Below are 24333 nucleotides of genomic sequence, written 5' to 3' on the forward strand. Positions count from 1 at the left end.
TGGGGGAGGAAATTTTATTTCCAAGCTTCTAAAAGGATCTTACAAACCACAGAGAGTAAAAAATTGCAAAACTATATATATATATTATATATATATATATAATATATAATTGACAGGGTCCTTTTAAGCAATTCTTCACATTATCCTACTGGTGATAGGAGATACCACGTAACCATATATGCGCTTTTCCTGTAATCCTGATTGCTGCCGATGGCTGGCAAAATTATTCCCATACAAAATTTCCCCTATATTGTACAGATCTCTTTGCTCGAAGGTAAAGAAGGAAGAAGCAGAACAAGATTAATCAAGGAGGAGGAAAAAAAAGGAAAGAAATGGAAATAATGTCTTTAAAGAAGCGTGCCCAGGAAGGGCTGCGTGCAGGCATTGACGCAGCGCTCATAGCTCCGAGTTGAGCCCAACCCTGAGCTCAGCACTGCTGCATTCCGCCCATCCCAGCCCCAGCACTTCTCCCTTTGGGATTTCTGAGCTCTGCTCATGGCAGGAGATAGAAGAGGATCCCTCAGCTGCTCCTGCTCCCACCCGGCCACAAGCAGCACAGGGATGGAGATGGGGACGGACTGGTGCTCAGCTTTCCCAGATCTGGCACCGCATCGGGAACAAAACCAACAGCTCCACGCCAGGAATGACCTCAGGAAATAAAAGCCAAGACTGAGGAATGGAGCCGGGGCAGAGCTGGGGCCCCTCCTGCCCACAAATGTCACCATGGTGTTTGGACATCATTGCCAAAAAGTAAACACAAAATGAAGCGATCCCTTCGTCCCCAACCCCCCAACAGTTCCTCAAACACTTAATGTCCAGCTTAAGTGAAATCAACAGTTTAAAATCCACACACAGGTGTCAGAACGGAGAGCACAGCACTCTGCGGGCCCCTCCGACCTCACAGCACCCACCTGGAAGGGATGGGAAAACGTCTCTGTGTGGGGGTTGTGCCGCTTGCCTTTGGATCTGCGGGGGCTCTCTTGGGTCCCATTCCCAGCAGGGAACCCCCCCCCCTGCGGTCCGAGCATCCTGAGGGGCTCTTATGGGAGCTCAGCCCCATGGCACAGCCCCACAGTGCCTTCCTCCTCCTCCTCCTCACCTACACCTGGCACGTGGAATGCAACCACACACACACCCCGGCCAGCTGTGTGAAAGACGTATATATTCAGCACGCACTCAATACAGCATAGCAAAAAAAAAAAAAAAAAAAAAGAAAAAAAAAAGAAAAAAAAAAAAAAGCAATCAATTCCATGAGGGGGGAAAAAAAAATCCATGGGGGAAAAAAAAAACAACAACCCAAACCTCCAAAATTACCACCAAAAAAATCCAGAATCGGTCCCCAACCTGCATCCCTAATGCTCATCCTCGGGGCTACAACAAGCCCAAGCTGCCCCATGCCATCCCTGCCCCACACGGTGAGCACGTGGCACCAAGGCAGCCCTTTGCTTTGTGCTCCTTCCTCTGCACACTCTGCAGTTGGCCGGTGGGACCTCAACTGGCACTGCAGCAACGGGAAGGATGCGCAGGGCTTCCAGTTCTCTCACCTGCTCGTGGTGTGGGGAGCTCTGTGCTCACTGGGATGGGGGGCAGCGAGAGGGATGGGATGGCACCGCCAGCCCGGGGGGAGCATGGGGGGGAGAAGGGCTGCAGCGCCGGGCATGGGAACATCAGGGTTATGGGGGACCACAAATCTGCTGCTGGGGGAGGTGAGGATGAGGAGGGCGGAGAGTGGACTGCGGGAAGGGGAGGTAGATCGGCTTTGGAGACCTCTTGCCCGGGAGGATGTGTTCTCAGACACTCGTTGTCTGGGGGGGATGAGCCCCCGCAGGGCCCTGACTGCCCACATGTGCTTTCTCCCCAGGGGAAGGTGTCTCGGAGCCCGGCCAGGGAAAGCTCTCCAAGTGGAGGCAGCTTTCCTCTGAACCTCTGAGCCCTGAAACCGCCTCCACAGCTGCTGCAGGAGAGCTCCCAGCAGCCGGAGGCAAGCCTGGGGGTACGGCAGCAACCCCAACCCCAGCCCCGCTCACCCCGAGGACCGCCTGCGTGCCGATCCCCGTTCCCCCCCCCCTCCCCGTTCCCCCTGCCGTTAGTCCTGCTGCTCATTCATCTCCATATCCGACACCAGGATGTTCTTCTCGGCCGCTTCGCTGGGGTTGGAGGTGGTGCGGCTGTAGCGGGCGCTCTCGAAGGCTCCGCGCTCGGAGCTCCTCCGCCGTTTGTAGAGGAAGATGGAGATGCCCACCAGGGCACTCAGCGCCAGCGCCGACAGCACCACCACCGCGATGGCCGTCGTGTTCTCCGGCAGAGCTGCGGGGAACGGAAAGTCCACTGAAATACTGATGCTGCTTCCTCAAGTCCTTGCCCAAGTCTGGACGTGGAGGAACTTCATTTGGGTGCTCTCCTTGAGGGTGGGTGGGTGGTTGGATAGAATGGGGCAGTGCTGGGGTGTGCTGGGAGCATCGTGCCCACGGCAGAGCTCTGGGACAGCCTGTCTGGGTCGGTCCTGATGGGTGTTCACATCTGGCAGCTGCCCGGGTTGGATCTATAGGATCCCATCAGATGTGACACCTCTAGAAGGGCAGGGGGTTCAGCAAAGGGCCCGCAGATGTGCTCCTCCGCAGAGGAGGACTGAGAATTGCCTGGGGATGGATTGACTTAAGCTGAGCAAGGGGAGGGTCAGGTTGGATCTTATGAAAAATTTCTCCTCTGGAAGAGTGATGATCATTGGCACAGGCTGCCCAGGGAGGTGGGGAAGTAACTGACTCTGGTGGTGGTGAACTGTGGAGATATGGGGACAAAGCAGGCATGCTGGGAATGGGTTGGGGTTGGATGAGGATCTTAGAGGTCTTTTCCAACGGTTCTGATTCTATGGTTTCCCACCCAAATCCCCCATTTTTCTGTTATTCACACAACCCGTGCTGCAGCTCAGCCTGGCAGGACTGGTTCCAGCTCCTGGTGCTGTGCCTGGGCTGACAGTGCCACTCACCTGCCCTGGAGAAGCTGCTCTCCTCCACTGCAATGGCAACACAGAGAGATGAGCACACAACCATGGCTCCCTGCCCCCCTCCCCACAGATGCCACAACAACACAATTGCCCCAAACATGGCCAACCCTGCCAGCAGGACACAGCTCTGCCCTGCAGCACCTTGCCCAGACCCCACTCTCTCAAACATGAGGTCCCTACCTCGGGGGATCTTGCAGATGACACCCATGGTGACATTGGTGCAGGAGCCCAAGCGCCAGACTCCATTGCTGCTCTGGATCCAGTAGCAGCTGTTCTGGCTCAGCATGCTGGGCCCCGTGTCATGCTGACCCCAGTTGGAGTAGTTCACAGCTGTGTTGTCATGCCAAACCAAGGTACCTCCTGGAAGTGAAAGAATTGGGTCTGGGGATGCCAGCAGGGATGCCCTGCCTTTATCCTGGTGCTGAAAGCAGGAGGAGGTGTGATGGGGTGATGGGGAGGACCACCAAGGCCGGGAAGGACACACTTGGCTCATCTAACACAGCCTGAGACATCAGCCCTCATGGTCACATCATGGCCTGAGCCCCCCGTGCTGCAGCCACTACCAAGGGCTCCTTTGCTCACTGTAGAGCTACTGAGAATTCATGGTGTTTCCCAGGAAGGGTCCTTTTGTGCCCTGTACCTTTGGGGTTGAATGTCATGCCCAGCCAGGCGCCCTTGGATGGGCCCTCGTATGCCTGGAGGTGCTCCCACACGAAGACGTTTTCCATCTCGTCCTGGATGGACAACACTGTGCCACCAACTGCAGAAGGAAGAGGGGGAGGTGAGCCCAGAGCTGAGGATGGAGCTCAGGAGCAGCAAAAAAAGACAAAGCTGAGGAACCGCTGATGGCCGTGAACTGTGAGATACATGGGGAACCCAACACAAAGCAGCACTGAGGAGAAATGATGGCTGACCAGGGCTGGACCATGGCAACAGGAACAGGGGCTCCATTTGAAGGTATTCTGTTGTATCCAGAGGTAACATGGGGACCCACCCCCTTCCATCCTCTTCCCATCCCCTCCCACAGCCCTTCCATACCTTTCTGGCACCTCCGCATTGCGTCCTTCTGCCCTAGGGTGATCTCCATGTGGAAGGTGTAGCAGTGGTCCCTGAAGGGGATCCAGGATGAGTCCTCCAGCGACTTGGGGCAGCTGCCGCTGTAGCTCCACTTGTGCGTGCGGGGGGGACCTGGTGGGGGGACATATTTAGGAGGCAGGAATTATCGGGGCACTCAAGCCCATGGGTTAAGCTCCAGAAGGTCCCCAGTGGGATGCCATCTCCAACCCAATGTCAGACCCACTGCTGGGGTCCACGGAGCCCCCTGGGCCATCCGCCACGCACCCGACTGGAGCTGGCAGATGCCGCCCTGCAGCTTGGTGTCACAGCCAGCCGTGCGCCAGCTCCCATCCACATCCATGTAGGCACAGCCAGCAGCCTGCTGGGGCTCCCCATCCTGCCAGTTGGCGTAGAATAAGTTCTCCTCCGACAGCCATGAGTAGCTCCGACCGCCCTGGAGAGCCGAGGGGAGAGGCTGAGGGGCAGCTGCCACCCCCCAGGACCCCCACCCTGGGTGCCTACCTCATGTCCTCACCTCATTGTTGGCCAACCCGATCCAGAGCGGGGCACGTAGGCTGCTGATGGCCTGGGTGAGGAAAGCCTGGCTGTAGGGGTCGGGGATGGTGGCCAGGGTGGCATTGAGGGTCTCGCACAGCAGCAGGGCCTCGTGCCACCTGAGAGGCTTCTGCAGGATTCGGTAAGTGCTGTTGTGGTAAAAGAGGGTGCCAGTGGGCGAAGGGGGGTACGGCGTCCGCGTGGGGCTCAGGGATGGGTCTGGGGGAGCAAAGAGACATGGTCAGAGGATGCTCCTGCAGGGGTCACCTCCTCGCCCGTCCCCCACCGAGCTGGGGCGTCCCCACAGCAGTGCCATGCATGGTACATGTGCACCTGGCTGCAGAGGGCACGTCCCCAGGGGCTGCTCAGTGGCGAGGTGCCATCCTAACCTCGAGGACGCCCATCAGATGCACACTGCTATGGAGCCCACTGGGCCAGGCTGATGTGCACAGGGTCAGCAGTGCCCCAAGAAACAACAGGGCCAGGTGCTCCCACAGTTTGTACGTTGCCCCACGCTCCCCCAAAGCTGATCCCATTGGTGACACTCCCATAGCGTGGGGTGCTTACAGCAGCCCCCCACCTCTGCACAATGGGGCTCTGTCACCCCACAGCCTACCTATGCTCCGCTGGCAGATGTAGCCATGCTTCTCCTCCACACAGCTCCGGTCATCCCAGCGCCCCGTGAAGTGGGGGGGTGAGCCGTGCCACACCACCACGCAATTGGTCTGCAGGCCAAGCCACAGAATCAGAATGGCCCCCAGCCTGTGTCCAACCACACCACATAACCCCCAGCCCATGGACACTACAAACTGCAGGACCAGACCCTGCTCTGCCCTCAGAGAGCCAAGCCAACAACGTGCAACCTTCAGCCCATCCCTCATGGTGGGACAACATGCTGAAACCTTGTCAGGGTTGTGGGTGCCCCAACCCCTCTCCAGCCCAGGGCCAGGGGATGCTATGGGGCAGTGGGGTCTCACCGGCTTGTCTCCAGGGCTGGAGGAGCTGCACTCCGAGGGCTCCCCAGGCGCCCAGCTGACGTGCCGAAGCGGCTCACCCTCCACCCACTGGAACTCCTTCTTGGCATCGTGGAGGCCAATCCAGAGGTCGAAGGAGATGTTCAGCAGCATGGATGTGATGAAAGCTGTGAGGGATGGCGAGGCGCTGAGGGCCACCTCCAGCAGCCTTGGGGCTGGCGCTGGCGGTGGCCGGGGGTGACATACCCTGCTCCAGAGGGCTGGAGATGGTGGCCAGCACGGCGCCCTGGTTCTCACAGGCCTGCTTCGCCTCCGGCCACTTCACGATATCAGCTCTGTCGTGGCCATTGAAGCTGAAACACTGCATGGGCACCGGGGGCACAGGGTGGTCCGGGAGTGTTCCCATCCCACAGACATCACTGCCAACCCCAAAACTCCAACCTCTCCTCGCCCCCAGCCCAGACCCATCCTGCCTTATTCGATCCCTGCCTGCCCAGCTCACCTTGCTGAGGAATTGGATCCAGCCACGGGGACATCCCCCACTCGTGGGAGCGGGCGGTGGTGGGATGGACGGCTTCACAGCGGTGGCATTGCTCCGCTTGCAGATGTAGGGCAGCGCCGTCGGGCACTTCTGATCCCCCCAGTCCTCTGTGGGGAGAGGTGGGACAGGAACAGCCCCTCAGCTCAGCCTGCAGCCCTCGGCCCTTCCAGAGCCCAGCACTGCAGGACGTGGCCCCTCACCTCTGCTGGCCGTCATATAGACGCACTTCTTGTCCTTGTTGATGGGACGGGGTTTGCCTGGTGCCCAGGAGACGAAGTTGAGGAGGGACCCATCAGACCACCTGGGAAAGCACAAAGCAAGGACTTGGAGAATGGTACGAGATGGCTGCAATGTGACAAACGGCATGTATGGCCAAACTGGGACTGTGCAGCAGCTCTTCCCTCTCCTGGGTGAGGAACCAGCAGCCCTCACCCCACTGTCTCAAAACCAACCCAGGATGGGCACAGCCTGAGACAGGCGTTGTGCTGCGGTGCTCTGCAGGCTGGGGACAGCAGCACAGGGAAAAACAGGGGTACAGGGGGATCTGGTCTCCACAACTTACTTAAACCTGCCATCATTCTCGTAGGTGTGCAGCCCAATCCACCAGTGCTGCTCCTGACCCCTGGAGAACTGCAGGACCAGAGAGGGGACATCAGTGCCTGCTCCAGGGCCCTGCACACCACACCACCATCCACCCAAGGCATGCAGAGCCAGGCTTATCCCCCACTAAGGCCACGGAAAGAGGGGATGCGATGGACACAGAGCAGCCCTGGAAAGCAGCATTCAGGCAGGGGCATCTCCTACCTTCTTCAGGTTCTGGCCCAGGAAGCGCAGCTCAGACTCGCTGTGCACTGACACCAGCTCTGCCTGGAACCAGCTGCAGATGCGCTGTGCCTGCACCCACGTTGAGTGGTGCTCAAAGAACTTGTACTCAGCCTCTTGGTACTTCACCCACTCTTTGCTGCCTGCAAGCAGGGACCCAGCATTATACTGCAGCTCAGCCACCTCCTCCTATATCCTAACACCTCTTTCCCATGAGGGTTTGGCTGCTGAGCTGCTCCCTGCAGGACTCAGCATCCACCCAGAAGCCTGAGCCTGCCCTGCTCTGAGTGATCAGGAGGAACTGGCCCTGGGCAGCAACCACAATGACGCTGAGCGCTGGTGTCGGGCTGGAGCTGAGGACACCTTGGTTCCTCTGTTCTGGCTCCCACCCTCCCATGAGCCCACACACAAGGTCTGTTCTCTGGATAACCTGCCCATGCCCAATGCCCTGCAGCGAGTTGGTTGCACCCAGGGAGGACGATGGAATCAGATGGACACACAGCCCCTAACGCACCTTGGGTTGTGATCTCCGGCTCCTTCACATCAGTTCCTGGAGAAGGAAAAGGAAAGCCGTAACCATATCTGCAATCCCCTGCGGATTCTGCCTGGGGTAGCAGTGCCCCATGGTACCTTTGGGCAGTTTGCAGATCCAGTCCAGCTGGGCTTCGCACTGCATCGGCATCCACTGCAGGGAGGCCAGGTCCAGCACTGCGCAGTTCCGGATGTCGTCGTCATCATAGTTGCTGCGGTCAAAGTTGTGGTAGAAGAACTGGGGGCCAAGACAGATAGGAAAGGTTGGGGCTCCCAGACTGGACTTCCACCCCAAAGACATCCCCAAATCCTCCAGTGAAAGCTGCCTGCAGTGCGGCTGCTCGCTGGGCTCAGCTCTGCATGCTCAGTGCCTCACTGCTGGACTCACCCCCAGCCCATCGCTCCACCGCCAGCTCCGGTCCCCTGCAGGGTCACGCCGATTGAGGCCAATCCAGAACCAGTGCTGCTCATGGATCTCTGGCTCTGACTCCCTATGGGAAAAGGTCAGAACACAGCCAGCTTCCAACACGGAGGCTTTTTTTTATTTGTGCTTTCACAGCCGGCCCCTCACCCAAAAATCTTGTTGAGGGTGTTAGCCACAAAGTGCTCCTCCTCGTAGCTGCCCAGGCTGAGCAGCTGGGCTCCCAGCTCCCGGCAGAACTCCTGTGCTGCGATCCACGTCTTCTTCTCTTGCAGCTTGTCAAAGTTAAACACCTGGGCATGGAGGAAGGCGGGGGGCTCAGCCCTGGGATCCCATTGGGATACCCCTGACTTGAGCAGGGGGCAAAAGCAGAGCATCATCTCTACTCTAACAAGCACCAGCATCCCAGCTTCCAGCCCCAGCGCTGTGTCCAGGATGCATTTTGCATGCACCAATGTACGCCCATAAGATGGGGGCACAGCTGGGGTTCACTGCAGCCCAGCACCCCGTACCTTGTAGCAGTGCCGCAGCTTTGGGTCCGCGCTCCATCCCAGCGGGCAGCTCCCGGTGAGGCTGGGCGTAGGGTAGGCGCTGGGCAGCTCGGGGTTCACCGGCGTGCCCAGGTTCTGCCGGCAGATGTACTTGGCCTTGAAGGTGCTGCAGTTCTTCACCTCCCACAGCCCCATGGAGCTGCCGGTGGCCAGGGCCACGCAGCCACCCTTATTGTAACCTGCAGCCGGCCTCAGGGTTAGGCTGTGGCCGTGTCAATCCCCTCCCTGGGCAGAACCAGAGGGGATGGGGACATCCTGTCCCACCCCTGCTATCCCCTTACCGGGCTGGTCGCGGTTCCAGTGGGTGTACATGACCTCATCGCCGCTCAGCCAGCGGAAAGCGCCCGTCTCGTTGATGTCCTGCAGGGCTGTCCAGAAGTATTCGCCATCCCATCCATAGATGAGGCTGCTGACATATGCCTGCTCGAACCTGGAGGGCAGACGTTGTGAGCTGAGCCCCCCTTGCCTTGATCTCATCCCAAGCAATGGGTCAAACCCCATCCCCGTGCTGCTCATTTTTCAGGGCACAACGCTGACCTGTTGGTGATGGTGACCAGTGTGGAGCCGTAGTCAGAGCACATCTTGCGAGCATCGCTGTAGGTGACACGGTCCTCACCCAGCCAGAAGCAGGAGGGGCTGTGCCACTTCCAGCCCTGGGGACACGAGACAGCAGAAGCTGGTAGGAGTTGGAATGAACCTCTATGGAGATCCCCTTGGTTTTCTCCTCTCTCCAGTCTCTCCAGGGCTCTCAACCTGTCCCCATCAGGAGGTGCTCCAGGCCCCCACCATCTCTGGAGCCCTCCGCAGGGCTCTCTCCAGCAGTTGCCTGTCTGCCTTGAACTGGGGAGCCCAGCACTGGATGCAGTGCTCCAGATGAGGTCTCCCCAGGTCAGAGCAGAGGGGAGAAGCACTTTCCTCACCCTGCTGGCCACTGTGCAGTGCACCCTGTGGTCCCACTGCTTTCTTGGTCATGAGGGTGCATCTCTGGCTTGTGGTCAACTGTTGGCCAGCTGTTGATCAATCAAGACATCGCTGGCCTTCTTGGCCACCAGGTCACACTGCTGGCTCACAGTCAACTGTTGGCCATCAGGATCCCCAGGTCCTTCTGCACTGAGGTCTTTTTCAGCAGCTCAGCCTATAACCCATACTGTTACATGTGGTTATTCCTCCCCAGGTGCAGGATTCTACATACGCCTATGTAGAACCTCATAAGGTTCCTCTCAGCCCAGTTCTCAGTTGAGCCCATGCAAAACTGTCCCAACCATAGGGACTGAGCCCCTGAGGTGGGGTAGGGACATGGGATGGGAGCCACGTCCCCTGCTGCCACCTCCAGCTTTTCCTGTGAGGTCTCTGACCCCCAGCTGACCTGGCATGACCGAGCTCTAGCAATCCTGCAATCCCAAAGGACAGGGCTGCAAGGAAAACAAACAGCCAGACAGCTTCAAAGCAGCACATATCATTCTTCCTGCCAGCATCCAACCCTGCCGGGGAGCGGGGAGGGGAGCATTATCCTCCTCTTGTGTCATGGGGCTGAACAGAGAGCAAGTCCCACTGCAGCCTGCTTTAATCACCCGCCTGTTGATGTTGGAGCCTGTCCGGAATTGGACACACAACAGTGCCTGTCTGCTGCCAGAGCAGGGAGCAGGCAGCAGCACAGGGAGGGAGGCACACATGAAGGGATGTCAAAGGGTGGGAAGGGTGAGAGGGCTCAGCCCCCACTTAGAGACCCTCCTGGCACTGGCACTGACCCTGGCCCAGCATGCCAGCTTGCCTAGCTGCCACGCTGTCCCCAACCTCTTGCAGAGCCAAGCATCTGTCTGAGTTTGCTGGAATGGATGGGTCTGGGTGAAGCTGCCCGAGAGGCCAGGCAGCATCTTTTGCCAAGGTGGGGAAACTGAAGCAGGGCACAGCTGGCTGAGATGCTGGAGTGGCACAGTCCTGGTGGAAATGCACCAACTCAGTGGCTGTGTTCAAAATGGGGTGAAAATGATCACTGGGCTCCCCATCCCATGCCATCCCATGCCATCACATCCCATGTCCATCCCATTCCCATCTCACTGAGCTCTTGCATGGAGCAGCTTTGCTGCAGCATTTTGGTACATCGATGTAAGCAAGCAGGGAAAAAAAAAAAGAAATTCTGAGCTGGAAACTCAAGCCAGAGCAAGGGGGAGGATCTTGGATGATGAAAGCATGAATTTTGTCTCAATTTTTTTTTTGTGGCCTCATGCAACTGCAGAAGCCCAGGACTCTGCAGTCTCCTGGGCACAGACCTGTAGCTCTAGGAGTGCCAAGGTGACCTTCAAGGCTGCACTTTGCAAACCCATCCTACATCTTCTGGGCACTGAGGGATTCCCCAAGAGACTGCACCCCTTTGCAAGGGGCTCCCATGCCTGCCCTGCCTCACCTTTCTGCACCCGTGGTCATCCTCCTCTTTCTCCTGGCTCACCCGGCCGGGCTTTTTGCAGATGGAGGGCAGGCTCTGGTTGCACGGGCTGTCGTTCCATCTCCCTTCCTGGAAAGGGTGGAGAAGAGCAGGACTGAGCCCAGCTCACAGCCCTGGGGAATTTCCCAGCCTGTATGCCATCGATTTTCCTTCTCTGCATCAGCCCCCATGGATGCGCTGGATCCCTCCCCTCCCAGCAGCTGGGTTGAGGCAGGTTCAACCCAAGCAAGAGATACTCCCCCAGGCCCCTCCTCCCTCACCATAAGGATGCCATGGGGCTATAGGATGCATTTCCTGCCCTGTGCTCTCACCGGTCCCCAGATGGTGACGCAGTCCTCCAGGCTGTCACGGAAATTGTTGGGCTCGAAGGGGTGCCAATATGTGAACCTCACAGGTGTCCCATCCGACCACTCGAAGTTCATCTGCAGCTTGAGGTCATTTAGACCAATCCAGAGCTCTTCCACGTCTGTCAAAACAGGAGACTCAGAGCCAGGAGGCAGAATGGCCTCTGCCTGGCTGCAATCTGGCAGAGACCCTCCCCAAAAGGCTGCAAAGCTCCTCTCCAAGCCCCCACCCTCATGGGAGGTGCAGGGCTCAGAGCCATGCAGCAGGCAGGGCAGGGATGCTCTCTCCCCACAGAGGGGCAAACAGAACGAAATCTGCCTACTTCTTGGTGCTTTCATCCTATTTCTGCATTAACCAAATGGAATTAGTGATACTTTCAGATGGGTCTATGCTATTTTTTCCCCACTGTGATGCCCTCTGTATCATGACACGATGCATCACGCTGAGCACAAAGGCTCACAGGCTCCAAATTTGGCTCTCCCAAATATCCCCACGACACCAAAACCTACGTGATCTGACTCTGCACAGACATAAACACGAACAGGATGCCACTATTTCCCCATGCACACCCCACACCCATAGGCTGGATGGGCTCCTCTCACCTTGCTTCACCTGCTTGGTGACAAACTCCAGCTCGGAGAGTGTGTGGATGCTGACCAGGTCCCCCCCGCTCCGCAGGCAGGTCTTCTTTGCATCCTGCCAGCTCTTCTTCTCTCCCACCAGGCGGTAGCAGTTGGATTGGAAGGACTGCCAGCTGGGCTCACAGTCCACTTTCACCTCTGACCATGAATCTGGCAAGGAAAAGCAACAAAGGTCTCCCACTTTGCTCCCCCAGCCTCTCCTCTGCGGGGGACTGTGGTCCCAGGGAGATGCTTAGAGAGTGCTTTGTGCTTGGGACAAGAGCCCAAGGCATGGGACAGCTATGGGCAAAGCCCTGCAATGTCAAGGTGCAAGCGGAGGCAAGGTGCAAGCAGTGGTAACTTTAGAGCTCCAGGAACAATATAAAATCCCTTCTGTTTGCACACCATCAGTGCAACAGCAAAGCACGGAGATCTGGGAAAGCACCAGGGATCTCCCATTTGTCCTGATGTCCGACCTGTGAGTGTACTGAGCACTGAGGTGGTGCTGCTTTGCAGTTTTCCAAATCGATGCCCATCCTGGATACCCTGATCACCTCCATGAGCTGCCACAGTTGGTACCAGAGCTGGGATCCCTCCCAAACCCACACCCTGGGGTTGCTCAGCCCCAACTCACCTGTCAGGAAGGGGTCAGTGGTGGCATTGGGCTTCTTCTTGCAGACGTAGGGGAGGGCGATGCCACAGTCACGGTTCTGCCACCCCCCAGACGACTCAGTGCGGATCACACCACAGTTCTCCTCACTGGGGTTGTCAGGCTGGTCTGGAAATGGGAGTTGGGAGGGGGGGGAAACAGGCTGCTGGGAGCTCACGGGGCAGGGCACAGCTCTCCCTGCCCCAAGCAGAGATGGATTGATTTTGTGGCACACTAGGGATTATTTGTTGTGCCTTGATGCACAAGGACCTGGAGCATCAGCATGAACTAGAAATGCCAGGTGGCAGGCAGTGGTTGTCCCCAGACCTCCTCCAGGGATATAATATTTATCCCCATGAGTGCCTCGAGCTGATGGCATCAGGCACAACCGGAGCATCCCCTGCAATGGGTTCTTCTGCCCTGTGAGCTAAGGGTTAGAGATGGAAGTGGGCAAATAATGGCACCAGTGTCCTCCACACCAGGCCATTGAGCTGCACATCACTGGTATTCAACAGCCCTTGAAACAAAGATGCTCAGCTCAGGGCACCTTAGCAGCCCAGGCCACCTCTCCTGCCACCTGCCCAGAGCCACATCCTTTGCTCACAGCCCATCCCCTGCCCCTGTCCCCTCACAAAGCCCCCAGCTCACCGCTCTCCCAGTTGAGGTACTTGAGTGGCGAGTTGTCAGACCACTGCCAGCCCCCATTGATGTCCAGGTCGTTGAGCCCAATCCACAGCGTGGAGCTGTACCCGGTCAGCAGCCCTGGGGCCAACATAGAGAGAGGGGCAACATCAGCCTCCCAGCTCCAGCTCTACGCGCAACCCCAGCCCAAAATCAAGCCCAACCCAACCAGGACAGAGAGCAAAACCTGGGACCAGTTGCCCCTGGTGTTACTAGCTCTGCCCTAGGTGGCAGGGCCACCCTGCCTCACCATTGATGTAGGTCTGCTCGTGGATCTCGGTGATGCTGAGCAGGTTGGCTCCTTGCTGCTCACAGCTGTTCCAAGCCTCCCGCCAGGACAGCGTGGACTGGAAGTTGAACTGGTAACAGCTGTTGGTGAGATGGTCCTTGTCCCAAAAGGTCTCACAGTCATTGCCTATAGGGACAAGCAGTTGGCAACCAACACATCCCACTCCAGCTCCAAAAAAAGAACAAACCAAACCAATATCCCACCAAAGCCAGGTGCTGGGCAACCACGAGGATGCTCCTGCATCCCATTGGGATGGGACGAGCCACCCACACTTACTCTTTATGGGACAGAAGCCCCATCGTTCATCCTTGCCGTAGTCCTGGGTGGTGGCACACCAGAGGTGGCCGTCCTCTCGCCCTGTGCTGGTGCACTCATGGAACCATTGGTTGTCATACTTGAAGGGGATGGTGCAGGGCTTCCCGTGTGAGTTGCCCTGGATGGTGTAGATCTCTGTGGGAGAAGAGGGTCCCCCCATGAGGCTGCTGCCAAGGGGAGTTGAGGATGAGAGTTCTCCTGGATGGGGGGGTGCCTGGATGCCCTGGCTTTGGCTGGAATAGTTAATTTTCTCCCTACGAGCTGTGTTTTGGATTTAGGATGAGAATAATGTTGATAACATAACAATGTTTTACTTGTTGCTGAGCAGTTCTTATATTGAGTCAAGGACGTTTCAGCTCCTCACTCTGCCCCATCAGGGGGAAGCTGGGAGGGCACAGAACAAAGACAGCTGCCCCACACTGGCCACAGGGACATCCCAGACCATACGATGTCACATGGAATGATAAAACTGAGGGTGCTGACTGGGGGGAGTGTGGGAACTGGCTGAGCATCAGCTGGCTGGTGGTGAGCAATTGCTTCGTGCATTGCTTGTTTTGTTTATTCTTTTGGCTACTGATGATTTTTTTCTTTTTCTTTCCCTATTTTTTCTTCCTTACTAAGCTGCCCTTATCTCAACCCACAAGTTCTTACACTTTCATTTATTTTTCTCCCCCATCCCACTGCAGGATCAGGGCAGAGAGCTGCATGGTGTTTAGCTTGGGACTGCTTTTGCTTAGGGGCTACAACTACTGCTAATGGCTCCTGGGTGTCTGCAAGGCATCAAGGCAATGGGAACAAAGAGAATCACAGAATCATTAAGGTTGGAAAAGATCTCCAAGCCCAACCTCCAACCTACCCCCACAATGCCCACTAAACTGTGTCCCTCAGTGCCACTCATAGAATCACAGAATGGCCTGGGTTGAAAAGGAGCACAGTGCTCATCCAGTTCCAACCCCCTGTTGTGTGCAGGTCACCAACCAGCAGCCCAGGCTGCCCAGAGCCACATCCAGCCTGGCCTTGAATGCCTGCAGGGATGGGGCATCCACAGCCTCCTTGGGCAACCTGTTCCAGTGCCTCACCACCCTCTGGATCAAAAACTTCCTCCTAACATCCAACCTAAACCTCTCCTGTCTCACTTTAAAACCATTCCCCCTTGTCCTATCCCCATTCACCCTCCACTCCAGAGATGGTGACTGCACCGCTGTGCCAATACAGAACCACAGAATTATGAAGATATGCAAAGAGCACTAAGAGAAGGGAAGCCTCTTTTGGAATACCGCATCCAACCCTGGCGCTTGATCCAGTGGTGGACAACCAGCCCATAGCAAGGGGTTGGACTTGCTGTGGGACTTCGGGGTCCCTTCCAACCCAACCATGCTATGAAGCACCTAGGGGTGCAGACGGTGAGCCTGACACACGGCAAAGCCTTACCAGAGTAGGGCACGGAGCACAGATCCTCCTCAGTTCCATATGTCCTCCATTGTGAGCTGCGTGCCTGGTCGCCCCTATCCAGCGAGGCGTTGCCTGGTCGGGCTCCCAGGTGCTGTGAGAGCTGCTCCCCAAGCCCACGGCAGCTCCAGCGCATGTTGACGGACTCACGGTCGCACTCGTAGGTGGCCAAGGGGTGCAGGCCAGCCGTGGCATTGCCCCCGTGCCATGACACCCCCAGGCACTGCATGGCCCCCACGTTGAAGAGGCGGTTGCGTGAGACCCATTTCCACTGGTGGGCTGGGGAGCTGGTGTTGCAGCCTTTGGAGAGCCGCACCAGCGAGTCCTTCGTCTCCAGGCAGCCCTGAGCGCCCACGTTGTAGATGAGGAAGACTTTGGAGTCTGGGTTGCGAGAGGGGAAGAAGCACGGGGAAAGAAAAGGTTAAAGTGCTGCCAGTAGTTGGCCTGGCATCATAGAATCATAGAACCACCGAGGTTGGAAAGACGTCCAAGATCATCCAGTCCAACCATCCACCTATCACCGATATTTCCCACACCACGTCCCTCAGTGCAACATCCAAACGTTTCCTGAACACCTCCAAGGGCAGTGAGTCCACCTCAGCGAGCTGGCCAACCCTCCATTAACCTGGCCAACCCTACTTTGAGGTGGCCAACCCTTCCTTATGACAGAATCACAGAATCACCAGGGTTGGAAATGACTTCCAAGATCACCCAAGTCCAACCATCCACCTATCACTGATATTTCCCACTACTCCACATCCCTCAGTACAACGTCTGAATGCTTACGAGATATGGTTTAGTGCTTGTGGTACTAATAGGAATGGGAGGGTGGTTGGACTAGATGATCTTGCAGGTCATTTCCAACCTTGTGATTCTGTGATTCTGTGTGATTCTGTGCTTCTTGAACATCTTCAGGGATGGTGTCTCCATCTCCCTGGCCAACCCTACTTTGATGGTGTCTCCATCTCCCTGGCCAACCCTACTTTGCGGTGGCCAACCCTTCCTTATCATAGAATCAAGGTTGGAAAAGACCTCCAAGATCATCCAGTCCATCCATCCACCTTTCACCGATAGACCATGTCCCAGAGTACAACATCTAAACATTTCCTGAACGCCTCTCAGGGCAGTGACTCCACCTCATTAAGCTGGCTGACCCCTTGTCACCAGAGAATTATAGAATTGCCAAGGTTGGAAAAGACCTCCAAGATCATCCAGTCCAACTGTCCACTGACCACCAGTATTTCCCACTACATCACATCCCTCAGTACAACATCTGAACGTTTCTTTAATGCTTCCAGGGACACTGACTCCCCCATCTCCCTGGTCAGCCCATGCCAGCATCTGACCCCTCTCTCAGAAAAGAAGTATTTCCTAATGTCCAACTTGAGGCCATTTCCAGACATTCATTGGGAGCCTCCAAAATCCCAACCTCCACCATGCCCACACTGCACAGCTGCTGCCCATGCTCACAGCTCCCAGCCCCACAGCATTTTCCCAACCCTCCATTGCCAAAGAGCATCGCCGAGGGCCTCCTCATTCCTTCTCATCCCCAAAGCTGCAGGAAGCAGTAAAACCAGCAGGACCCTGCACTGGGATACACCGTGCTTCCCCCAACGACCCAGTGAAAAGCAGCGTGTCAAGAAAACAGTTTTTCCTTTTTTTCCTTTTTAAATCATCCCATTTCTTCCACCACAAACATCACGAGCAGTCAGCCTTGCTCACGGGCCTGGCTATATTTAGCGTTGGTTTGCTTTGGTTTGTTGCCATTGTATGAATTTTTGGTCTGAAAAGGTTCTCATTTCCGATTCATCCCAACCTTCCCCCTGCCCTCACTGTGTTGTTCCAGGCCACCAATCCCACTCATTTCCAGCGACCCCACTCGTCTCCAGCAAGGAAAAAAGAAATGGAGGAAGGAGGAGAAAGCAACCAGAGGGTTTTTTTGGTTGGCTCTGGAAAAGAGTTCTATGCACCTCGAATGGCTCCAAAAAAACAGTGTTGGAAAGGCTTCATTCCCCAGTGGGGATGGCACCAGGGATGACCTCAAATAATGATGGGTGAGAAGGGGTGTGGGCTCGGTGTGTGCAGTGCTGGAAGACAGGGTTTGGGAGAAGAGGTTTTGAGCTCCTCAGAGACATTTTTCAAATTCCAACAAGTTTCATACTAAGCAAAACCCTCTTGGAGCAGAGCTGCAGGCTGTCCTTGCAGCTCTTTGCCAGGAGCTGAACAGCAGCTCGCTTTGGGGCTGGAAAAAGCCTCTCCATCACGAGCACAGCGAGGGTCAGCACCAGGACAGCCCTCCTGCTTCTGTGTCAGCCTGCCTTTGGGAAAGTAAAGGCAAAAAAAATAAACAACATGAGGAAAAAGGCTGAGGGTCAGCCTGAGGAGTGGGTGATGCTCTGTGCCCCACTGCTGCCTGCAGTGCTGGATTGGTGCCTGCTGGGGCCAGACCCACAGTGCTGCGTGGGTTCAAAGGAAGCTGCCCAGACTCCAGGGACAGTCCTGGGGCCAGAAAAGCAGAAAATATCACCATCCTCTAAAAAGAGAATAGCTGGAACTTGGAAATTATAGCTTAAGTGTTTTGGGCTCGCAGGATAAAGAAGGAATGGGAAGTCACCTGCTGGGCTTTCAGGGACACCACAGTGTGACACATTGGTTGCTCCTGAGAGGAGCTGCAGGAGGACATCGTGCTCAGGAGCATTAAGCACAGACAGCCCACAGAGCTCCCAGGAATGGGGGCATTTCTGGATGCACTGTGCTGTGCTGCACACACACAGAGCAGAGGAGCACAGTCACACTCCTGCTCCCAACCCATTATCCTGTGGATAAAGCCAGTCCCAGCAGGATCCAGCATGGTGGAATGATGCTCTCGGGGTAAACCCTGATCTGCTCTACATGGCAGCAAAATTTGGGCAGAACTGAAGATTTATGCAGAGCACAACGTCCACCCTTTGCTCTTAAGTTATCGTCCAGTGCAGAACCTACAGAGACACAACCTCACCTGAGTCCATGCACAGAGCTCTGGAATTGCCAGCACTGCCCTCCAGTGATGGTACAGCTATGGGTCACTCCTTCCAGAGATGCTCCTTGCATTATTTGCATTATTTCTGTGCTCCAAACAGCACTGGCAGAGCTTCCCCAACTGCTTTGTGCTGCTGGAAACCCAACCACAGCAAACACCAGAGACCTGGGGAGGAGCTGCCCTCTAGCAAATGGGGGAAGAGAACTGGGAACTGCACCAATGCTCTGTGATGCTCTGCCTGGACCGGCCCAAAACAAACCCAAAATCCAGCCATGAAAAGTCAGGTGCCACCTCTGCTCTTCATGCCCTGCATCCTTCCAGCAGGGTCAGCCCTGAGCTCTGCACTGCTCCCACTATAGCAGTTCTTTGGTTTCATTTTGTTTTTAATGCAAGATGTTAGCAGTCAGAAAGCCAGAACTGAAAGGAACTCAGCTCAGCCCTTCCCACAACAGCTTTGCCACTGCTCAGAAAATAAGGAAAGCATCACCACCTGCAATTCTGGGCAACGTGGGATGAGGCTGATGACAGATGCTGGTTCCATGCGAGCACACATGGCCCCCTGTAGCCCCATGGGGCTGCAGACCCCATGCAAAGGAAGCAAAACTGTTAACGAACACCTTTGTTATCTTCATGCTGCAAGTGGGGGTGGAACAGTGATGTAAAGCATCACCTTGAGACCACACAGCAAAGCTGGAGGAGAGGTGGAAGCAACGGCTCATCCACAATAAAATCCATGGGGGTGTACCCAGCCCAGGAGGAAGGTAAGCACCAGAGAAGTGAAAACCCTGCAGTAAAACCTAGAGGAAAAGAGGAACCCTTCACTGTTCTCATTAGATCCCAGAGAGGTTTGTCCAACAGTGAGAACTTCATGAACACAGCCCTGCATGCACAAAGGTGGGGATGGAACCACGGGCATGGGGAGAGACCTGGCCCCACATCCATCCACCTTCAGTGCTGTGGGTTTGGGTTAGGTGGAAATCCCCTTTCCTTAGAAAAATGGTCCCACAAAAACCCAGCACTGCCACCCCTCCTTTGGCACACCCAGCAGTTTGCCCAGGTGAGGCTGCAGCCATCCCCAACGTTTTGCCATGGAGAAGAGAAAAATGTGGTCACAAAGAGCAAGTTTTGGCCAGAGAGAGCCCACAAAAGGAGCTGTACAAGGGTGAAGCCCAGGGCTGGAGCTCAGAGCAGCACAGAGCTGCTGAGTGTCTCCTGGCTCATGGAAAAGCTGATATTTGTGGGTGGGGGCCGGCTGGGATGAGCTCCTTGCTTAGCTGTGACCAAAGAGGGCTACCAGCAGCACCCTGCTCCTTTTCCAAAGCCTCAGAGTGATGCTGGATCAGGTCCACGTCCCACATCCCAGCTCCCTGCGGGCGGTCAGCCCGTTCTCCTTGCCTGGGATGTGGACAAATAAAGGTCCAGCTGTTTTCCTTGGGGGATGCTGTCTGTGGGCAGGGTGCAGCTCACCCCGGCTGTGGAAGGGGACGAGGGAACAAATCCCAGCACTGCACCCAGCACTTGAGTTTCCCTTCTCCCCCCCGTCCTGCTCCAACCTCCAGCAGTGGACAGGGAGGGCAGCCCCAGCACACGTCCCCATAACGGGGTCTAGCTGAAAACCATCAACATTTTCAGCACTACTAACAGCATACACCCAGATTATTCCTCCTATGCTTCTCCATTCGTCGTATCTTTCTGTTCTACATGAAAAATCCCACTTATGTCCCCATCGTGGCAGCACAAGGAGCAATGCAGCACTGAGCTCTGGGATTGGGTGTGAGGAGCCTGAAAAGTGCCCTCTGTAAGCACCCAAACTGCCTCCCCTGAGCTCAAAAGTTCTCTCAAGTAGCTGCCAGTCACCCCACTCATCATTTTCTAACCCTTAATTAATTAAAGATGGGTCCTTTACGAATGAGAGCATCTGTGTGGGTCTCTTATGGGCTCCGAGCAATCTTAAGAATGAGAAAAATGTAGATGCTCCACAGGCTCCACACAGCTCACATTAATTAAAATCTTGCTCCTCGGCAGCGGCGGAGCTGGGATGGATCACTGGGATGGATCACTGGGAGAGCCCTTGGGGCCACGTGGGCTGCTCCTGTGTCACCATCCCATAAACATCAGTGGCACACGGTAACCCCGGGGCCAGCAGCACTTGGAACCATACAAGCACTGAGGTTGGGATAGAGAACTGCTCGGTGGGGTCCTGGAGACTCAGGTTGGATGTTTGGCAGCAATTCTTGACCCAGAGGCGATGAGGGCCCAGCACTGCCCACCACTGCGGGTGCTCCATCCCCAGAGGTCCCCCAGGCTTTGGATGTGCAGCTTGATCCCACCTCCCTGCTCCTGCACAACCCCAGTTACCATTCCTTGGAGCTACGTTCGCTGTGCCAAAAGCAAAGAGGAAAACAGGGAGGATTCCACTCGTTGCCTGCTGTGTTTATTGTAAAGGCTGGAGATTCTTCCCCGGGTCCCTTCTGCCCTCTTCCCTCCCCACAAAACCCCATGGCAGCCCCAGCCCATGCAGAGAAACGGTTTGGATGGGTGGAGAAGTTTTCCCAAAGTCCTGTTTTTTCAGCCCATCCCAGTGTGATGGGGAGGGAAGTGATGCCATCAGCCCAGCCCGGCCCCAAGACCCCCCCACCAGGGACTTGGAGGCAGAGAGCATCCTTCCCAACAGCACTCACTTAAAGGGAAATACGGGATTCATCCCAAAATCCAAGCAGGGATCGTTCCCCAGCTGCAAACTCAGTGCTGGGGATGCAGTGTCTGCCTGGATGGAGCTGCATGCATTGGCAGCACTGGGATGTGGCACTGCTGTCACTGCTGTCCCCATCCCAGCTGCCTGGTCTGGTGGTTGACAACACTACCCATGGCAGGAGGTTGAAACTAGATGGCCTTTGAGGCCTTTTTCAACCCAGAATCGTAGAATGGCCTATGATTCTATGGGGAGATGTGGAGACACAGGGAATAGTGTGAGGGGAAATAAATGAGCATGGGGAGACTCCAGGAAAAAGGAGCAGGGAGGGAAAGGTGCAAAAGGCCGAGTGCACCTGCAGGCTCTGCGGGGTTCTCTGGAGGAGCCTATAGAATAAATCACAGAATCACAGAATGGCCTGGGTTGAAAAGGAGCACAGTGCTCATCTGGTTCCATCACCCTGCTGTGTGCAGGTCACCAACCAGCAGCCCAGGCTGCCCAGAGCCACATCCAGCCTGGCCTTGAATGCCTGCACGGATGGGGCATCCACAGCCTCCTTGGGCAACCTGTGCCAGTGCCTCACCACCCTCTGGGTCAAAAACTTCCTCCTCATATCCAACCTAAACCCCCCCTGTCTCACTTTAAAACCATTCCCCCTTGTCCTGTCACCATCCACACTCACAAACAGCCGTTCCCCCTCCTGTTTGTACTCTCCCTTCAAGTATTGGATGACCACAATAAAGTCCCCCTGGAGCTAAAAAGCTCTGAAGGAATGGTGCTTGCAGCCGTGCAGCAGCAGAACCTGGGCTGGGGGAGCTGAAAGCAGCCTTGTTCCCCCCCCCCCCCCTCCCCACTCCCACCTCGGCGGCTCCCACCGACCGCAGGGACAGAGCCGCCTCTGTCTGCCTCTGTGCTCCGCGTCGTGCAGGAGAGGAACGAGCCAGCCCTGCATCCGACAGCGGCATCATCGCCAGCATCGGCCCCGATGGGCAGCGCAGCCCTGCTGGAATCCACAGACACCGGAATGCTGCAGAGAGGAGCAGCACGACTTCGGGCCAAGTCGTTTTATGAGGGCAAGAAGAGATTGAATGGGGAAAGTTCATCCGAAAGCGTCTCCACGGGGCAGCGCACCCAGGATGAGCGCTCCAGCTCTGTCAGGATTCCTCCCCCATCGCTTCGTCCTTCCCTACTCCGACCCCCTGAGCTTTGCCTACTTTGCTACGCTGCACCATAAAGCGGCCCAAAGCCCCGGCCGGCAGCGGCTCCCAGCGCGGCTATGGGGAAACGCCACGGGGCGAGGGGGGGAGCGGGGCCGGGCGGCAGCACCTCCCCTGCTGCCATTTCCAAATCTGCTTTGAATTTGCTGAGCCGACGTTAATAAAACAGGGCCGAGGGCTCACGTTTGTTACCGTTGGGACAGAAGTTAACACATTTTGATTTTTTTTTTTTTTTAAGGGCAAATTTATCCGAGAAGCAACGTTTGCTTCTTTACCGGACTATCCTGGGGTAAAAAGCGTCTAAAACCGCTGCTCGGGCATCTGTGCACATGGTGACCTCCGAGGGCTTAACCCCCCCCCCCTCCCCCCCCCCCCCCCCAAACCCTACAGCCTTCATTGCGAAAGTGAGGAGAAAAGAGAACTGTGGGACCCCCCCATCGGGCCCCGATAACCCCCGATAGGATTAAGGCGCTGTGGGGGGCGGCAGGATGGGGGACGAAGGGACCCCGAAGCCCTTCAGCCCCTCCGGGACACCCCGGGGCTGTGGGGCGTTGGGAGCCTCGGCGGCCCCCCCCCTTTATCCCTCCCCCCCCGCCCCGGTGCCGCCCCTCCCGGAGATGCGGCAGCGTTTCCGCCTGGCTCGCCAGGAGCTGCGTGGCCGTACGGAGCGGGGAGCTCGATTCCGAAGGAAGAAAAAGCCGAAGAAACGGCAGAGGTGGAAGAAAAAAACGACGGCGTGGGCCAAAAACAAACAAACAAACAAACAAAAAACCACAACACCCCCCCCCCCCCCAAAAACAAAAAAAAAACCCACAACCAAGCAACCAATAAATAAATAAATAAAAGGGGGGGGGGAGGGGGGGCCGGAAAAAAAAAAAAAACAAAACGCGGGGGGACGAAAGGAGACCGCGGGGAGATGGAGTAAAACAAACCGCGTTCAACGCGACTCAAAGCCGGGCGGAGGAAACAAACCGCAGCGAAGCGGCTCCCACCCTCCCCGCTGTTCGCGGTCCCCCCCCCCCCCCAAGCCCCCACCCCCCCCGCGGTCCCACCTGGGTGCGGGGCGCCGAGCACCGGGCGCAGGGCGAGCAGCAGCCGCAGGGCGAGAAGCAGCAGCAGCCGCGGGCACAGCGGGCAGCGGAGGGCGGTGCGGAGGGGCCGCGGCCCCGCGGGGCTCCCCATGCCCCGCTCCGCTCCGCCGCGCTCGGGGCCTCGTTGCTCCCTCCTCGCCGGGGCCGGGAGGGGTTGGGGGGGGGGGGGAGGTGTGGGGGGTGGAAGGGAGGGGGTGGGGGGGGGGGGGGATGGCGGAGGGGCGGGAGGGAGATGGGGGAAGAGGAGGGGGAAGAGGAGGAGAAGGAGGAGGAGGAGGGGGTGGGACGGTGAAAAGAAGGAGGAAAGAAAAGAAAAGAAAAAAAAAAAAAGTTTAAAAAAATAAACTCGAAGGGTGTGCGGAGAGCCAGGGACGGCCTCAGACACTGCGTCAGCGGCAGCCGCGCTGCCCTCGTCGTGGGCCGGGCCCGGAGAACTCGAAAAAGGGGGGGGCGGGTTGGGGTCTGCGCGGTGGGGGCTGCTCTGCTTCCCCTTCTCCTCTCCGATGCGCTCCGCTCCGCGCTGCTGTGCCCGACAGCGGTGCTGACATCCGAGCTGGCACCGATCCCCCCCCCCCCCATCCACGGGCTGGGTGATTTCTGAACAACTTTGAGCTATTTTTTAAACTTATATATATATATATATAAAATATATGAAACATCTCCCTCCATGCGGTGCTGCACAACCCCCAGAAGCCACGCAAAGAGCCGGGCTGGATGCGTTGCCGTTGGGAAGCCCAGCTTTGCTTTTAGCTCTGGTTCTCCCATCGCCAGTGCTCTCCCTGGGCGCCCCAGGGCTCCTGCATGGATGGCTTCGTGCGGAAAACGCTGGAAATCGGCGCATTTCCCTGCTTTTTAGGGCTGCGTGTTTCTATCTGAGCTGTGCTCAGAGCTTGTTCAGGCTTTTGGGGGTTAAAATCATTAAACACCAGCAGCAACAACCACGGGGAGCTGCTCGACCAAGGGGGAGATGCTGTGCCGCGGCACCCCGAGGAGATGTGGCCTCATATAAAGTCCAGGGAAGACGATGAGTGTGGCTCTGCTTGCAGGATGAAGCCCTGAAATGGTGCA

At 56.6% G+C, this 24333-nt stretch overlaps 1 protein-coding gene across 1 annotated transcript; it reads right to left on the reverse strand.

The window, feature by feature from the left end:
• On the reverse strand, positions 1 to 23844 carry MRC2 (mannose receptor C type 2). The gene is given in 31 exon segments (XM_048926488.1): positions 1 to 2307; positions 2987 to 3013; positions 3185 to 3364; positions 3645 to 3764; positions 4043 to 4192; positions 4346 to 4514; positions 4596 to 4834; positions 5232 to 5340; positions 5593 to 5756; positions 5836 to 5950; positions 6092 to 6237; positions 6331 to 6431; positions 6693 to 6760; positions 6935 to 7095; positions 7467 to 7502; positions 7583 to 7721; positions 7872 to 7974; positions 8055 to 8197; positions 8417 to 8634; positions 8737 to 8885; positions 8993 to 9108; positions 10860 to 10967; positions 11210 to 11364; positions 11846 to 12034; positions 12498 to 12641; positions 13161 to 13274; positions 13444 to 13608; positions 13759 to 13932; positions 15229 to 15627; positions 23227 to 23593; positions 23596 to 23844. Coding segments are annotated over 31 exon segments (4938 nt in total). The 3' UTR covers positions 1 to 2086.
• Positions 23845 to 24333: the final 489 nt, after the last annotated feature.

Source organism: Lagopus muta, chromosome 25 (assembly GCF_023343835.1).
Source record: "Lagopus muta isolate bLagMut1 chromosome 25, bLagMut1 primary, whole genome shotgun sequence".
Classification (NCBI taxonomy): domain Eukaryota; kingdom Metazoa; phylum Chordata; class Aves; order Galliformes; family Phasianidae; genus Lagopus; species Lagopus muta.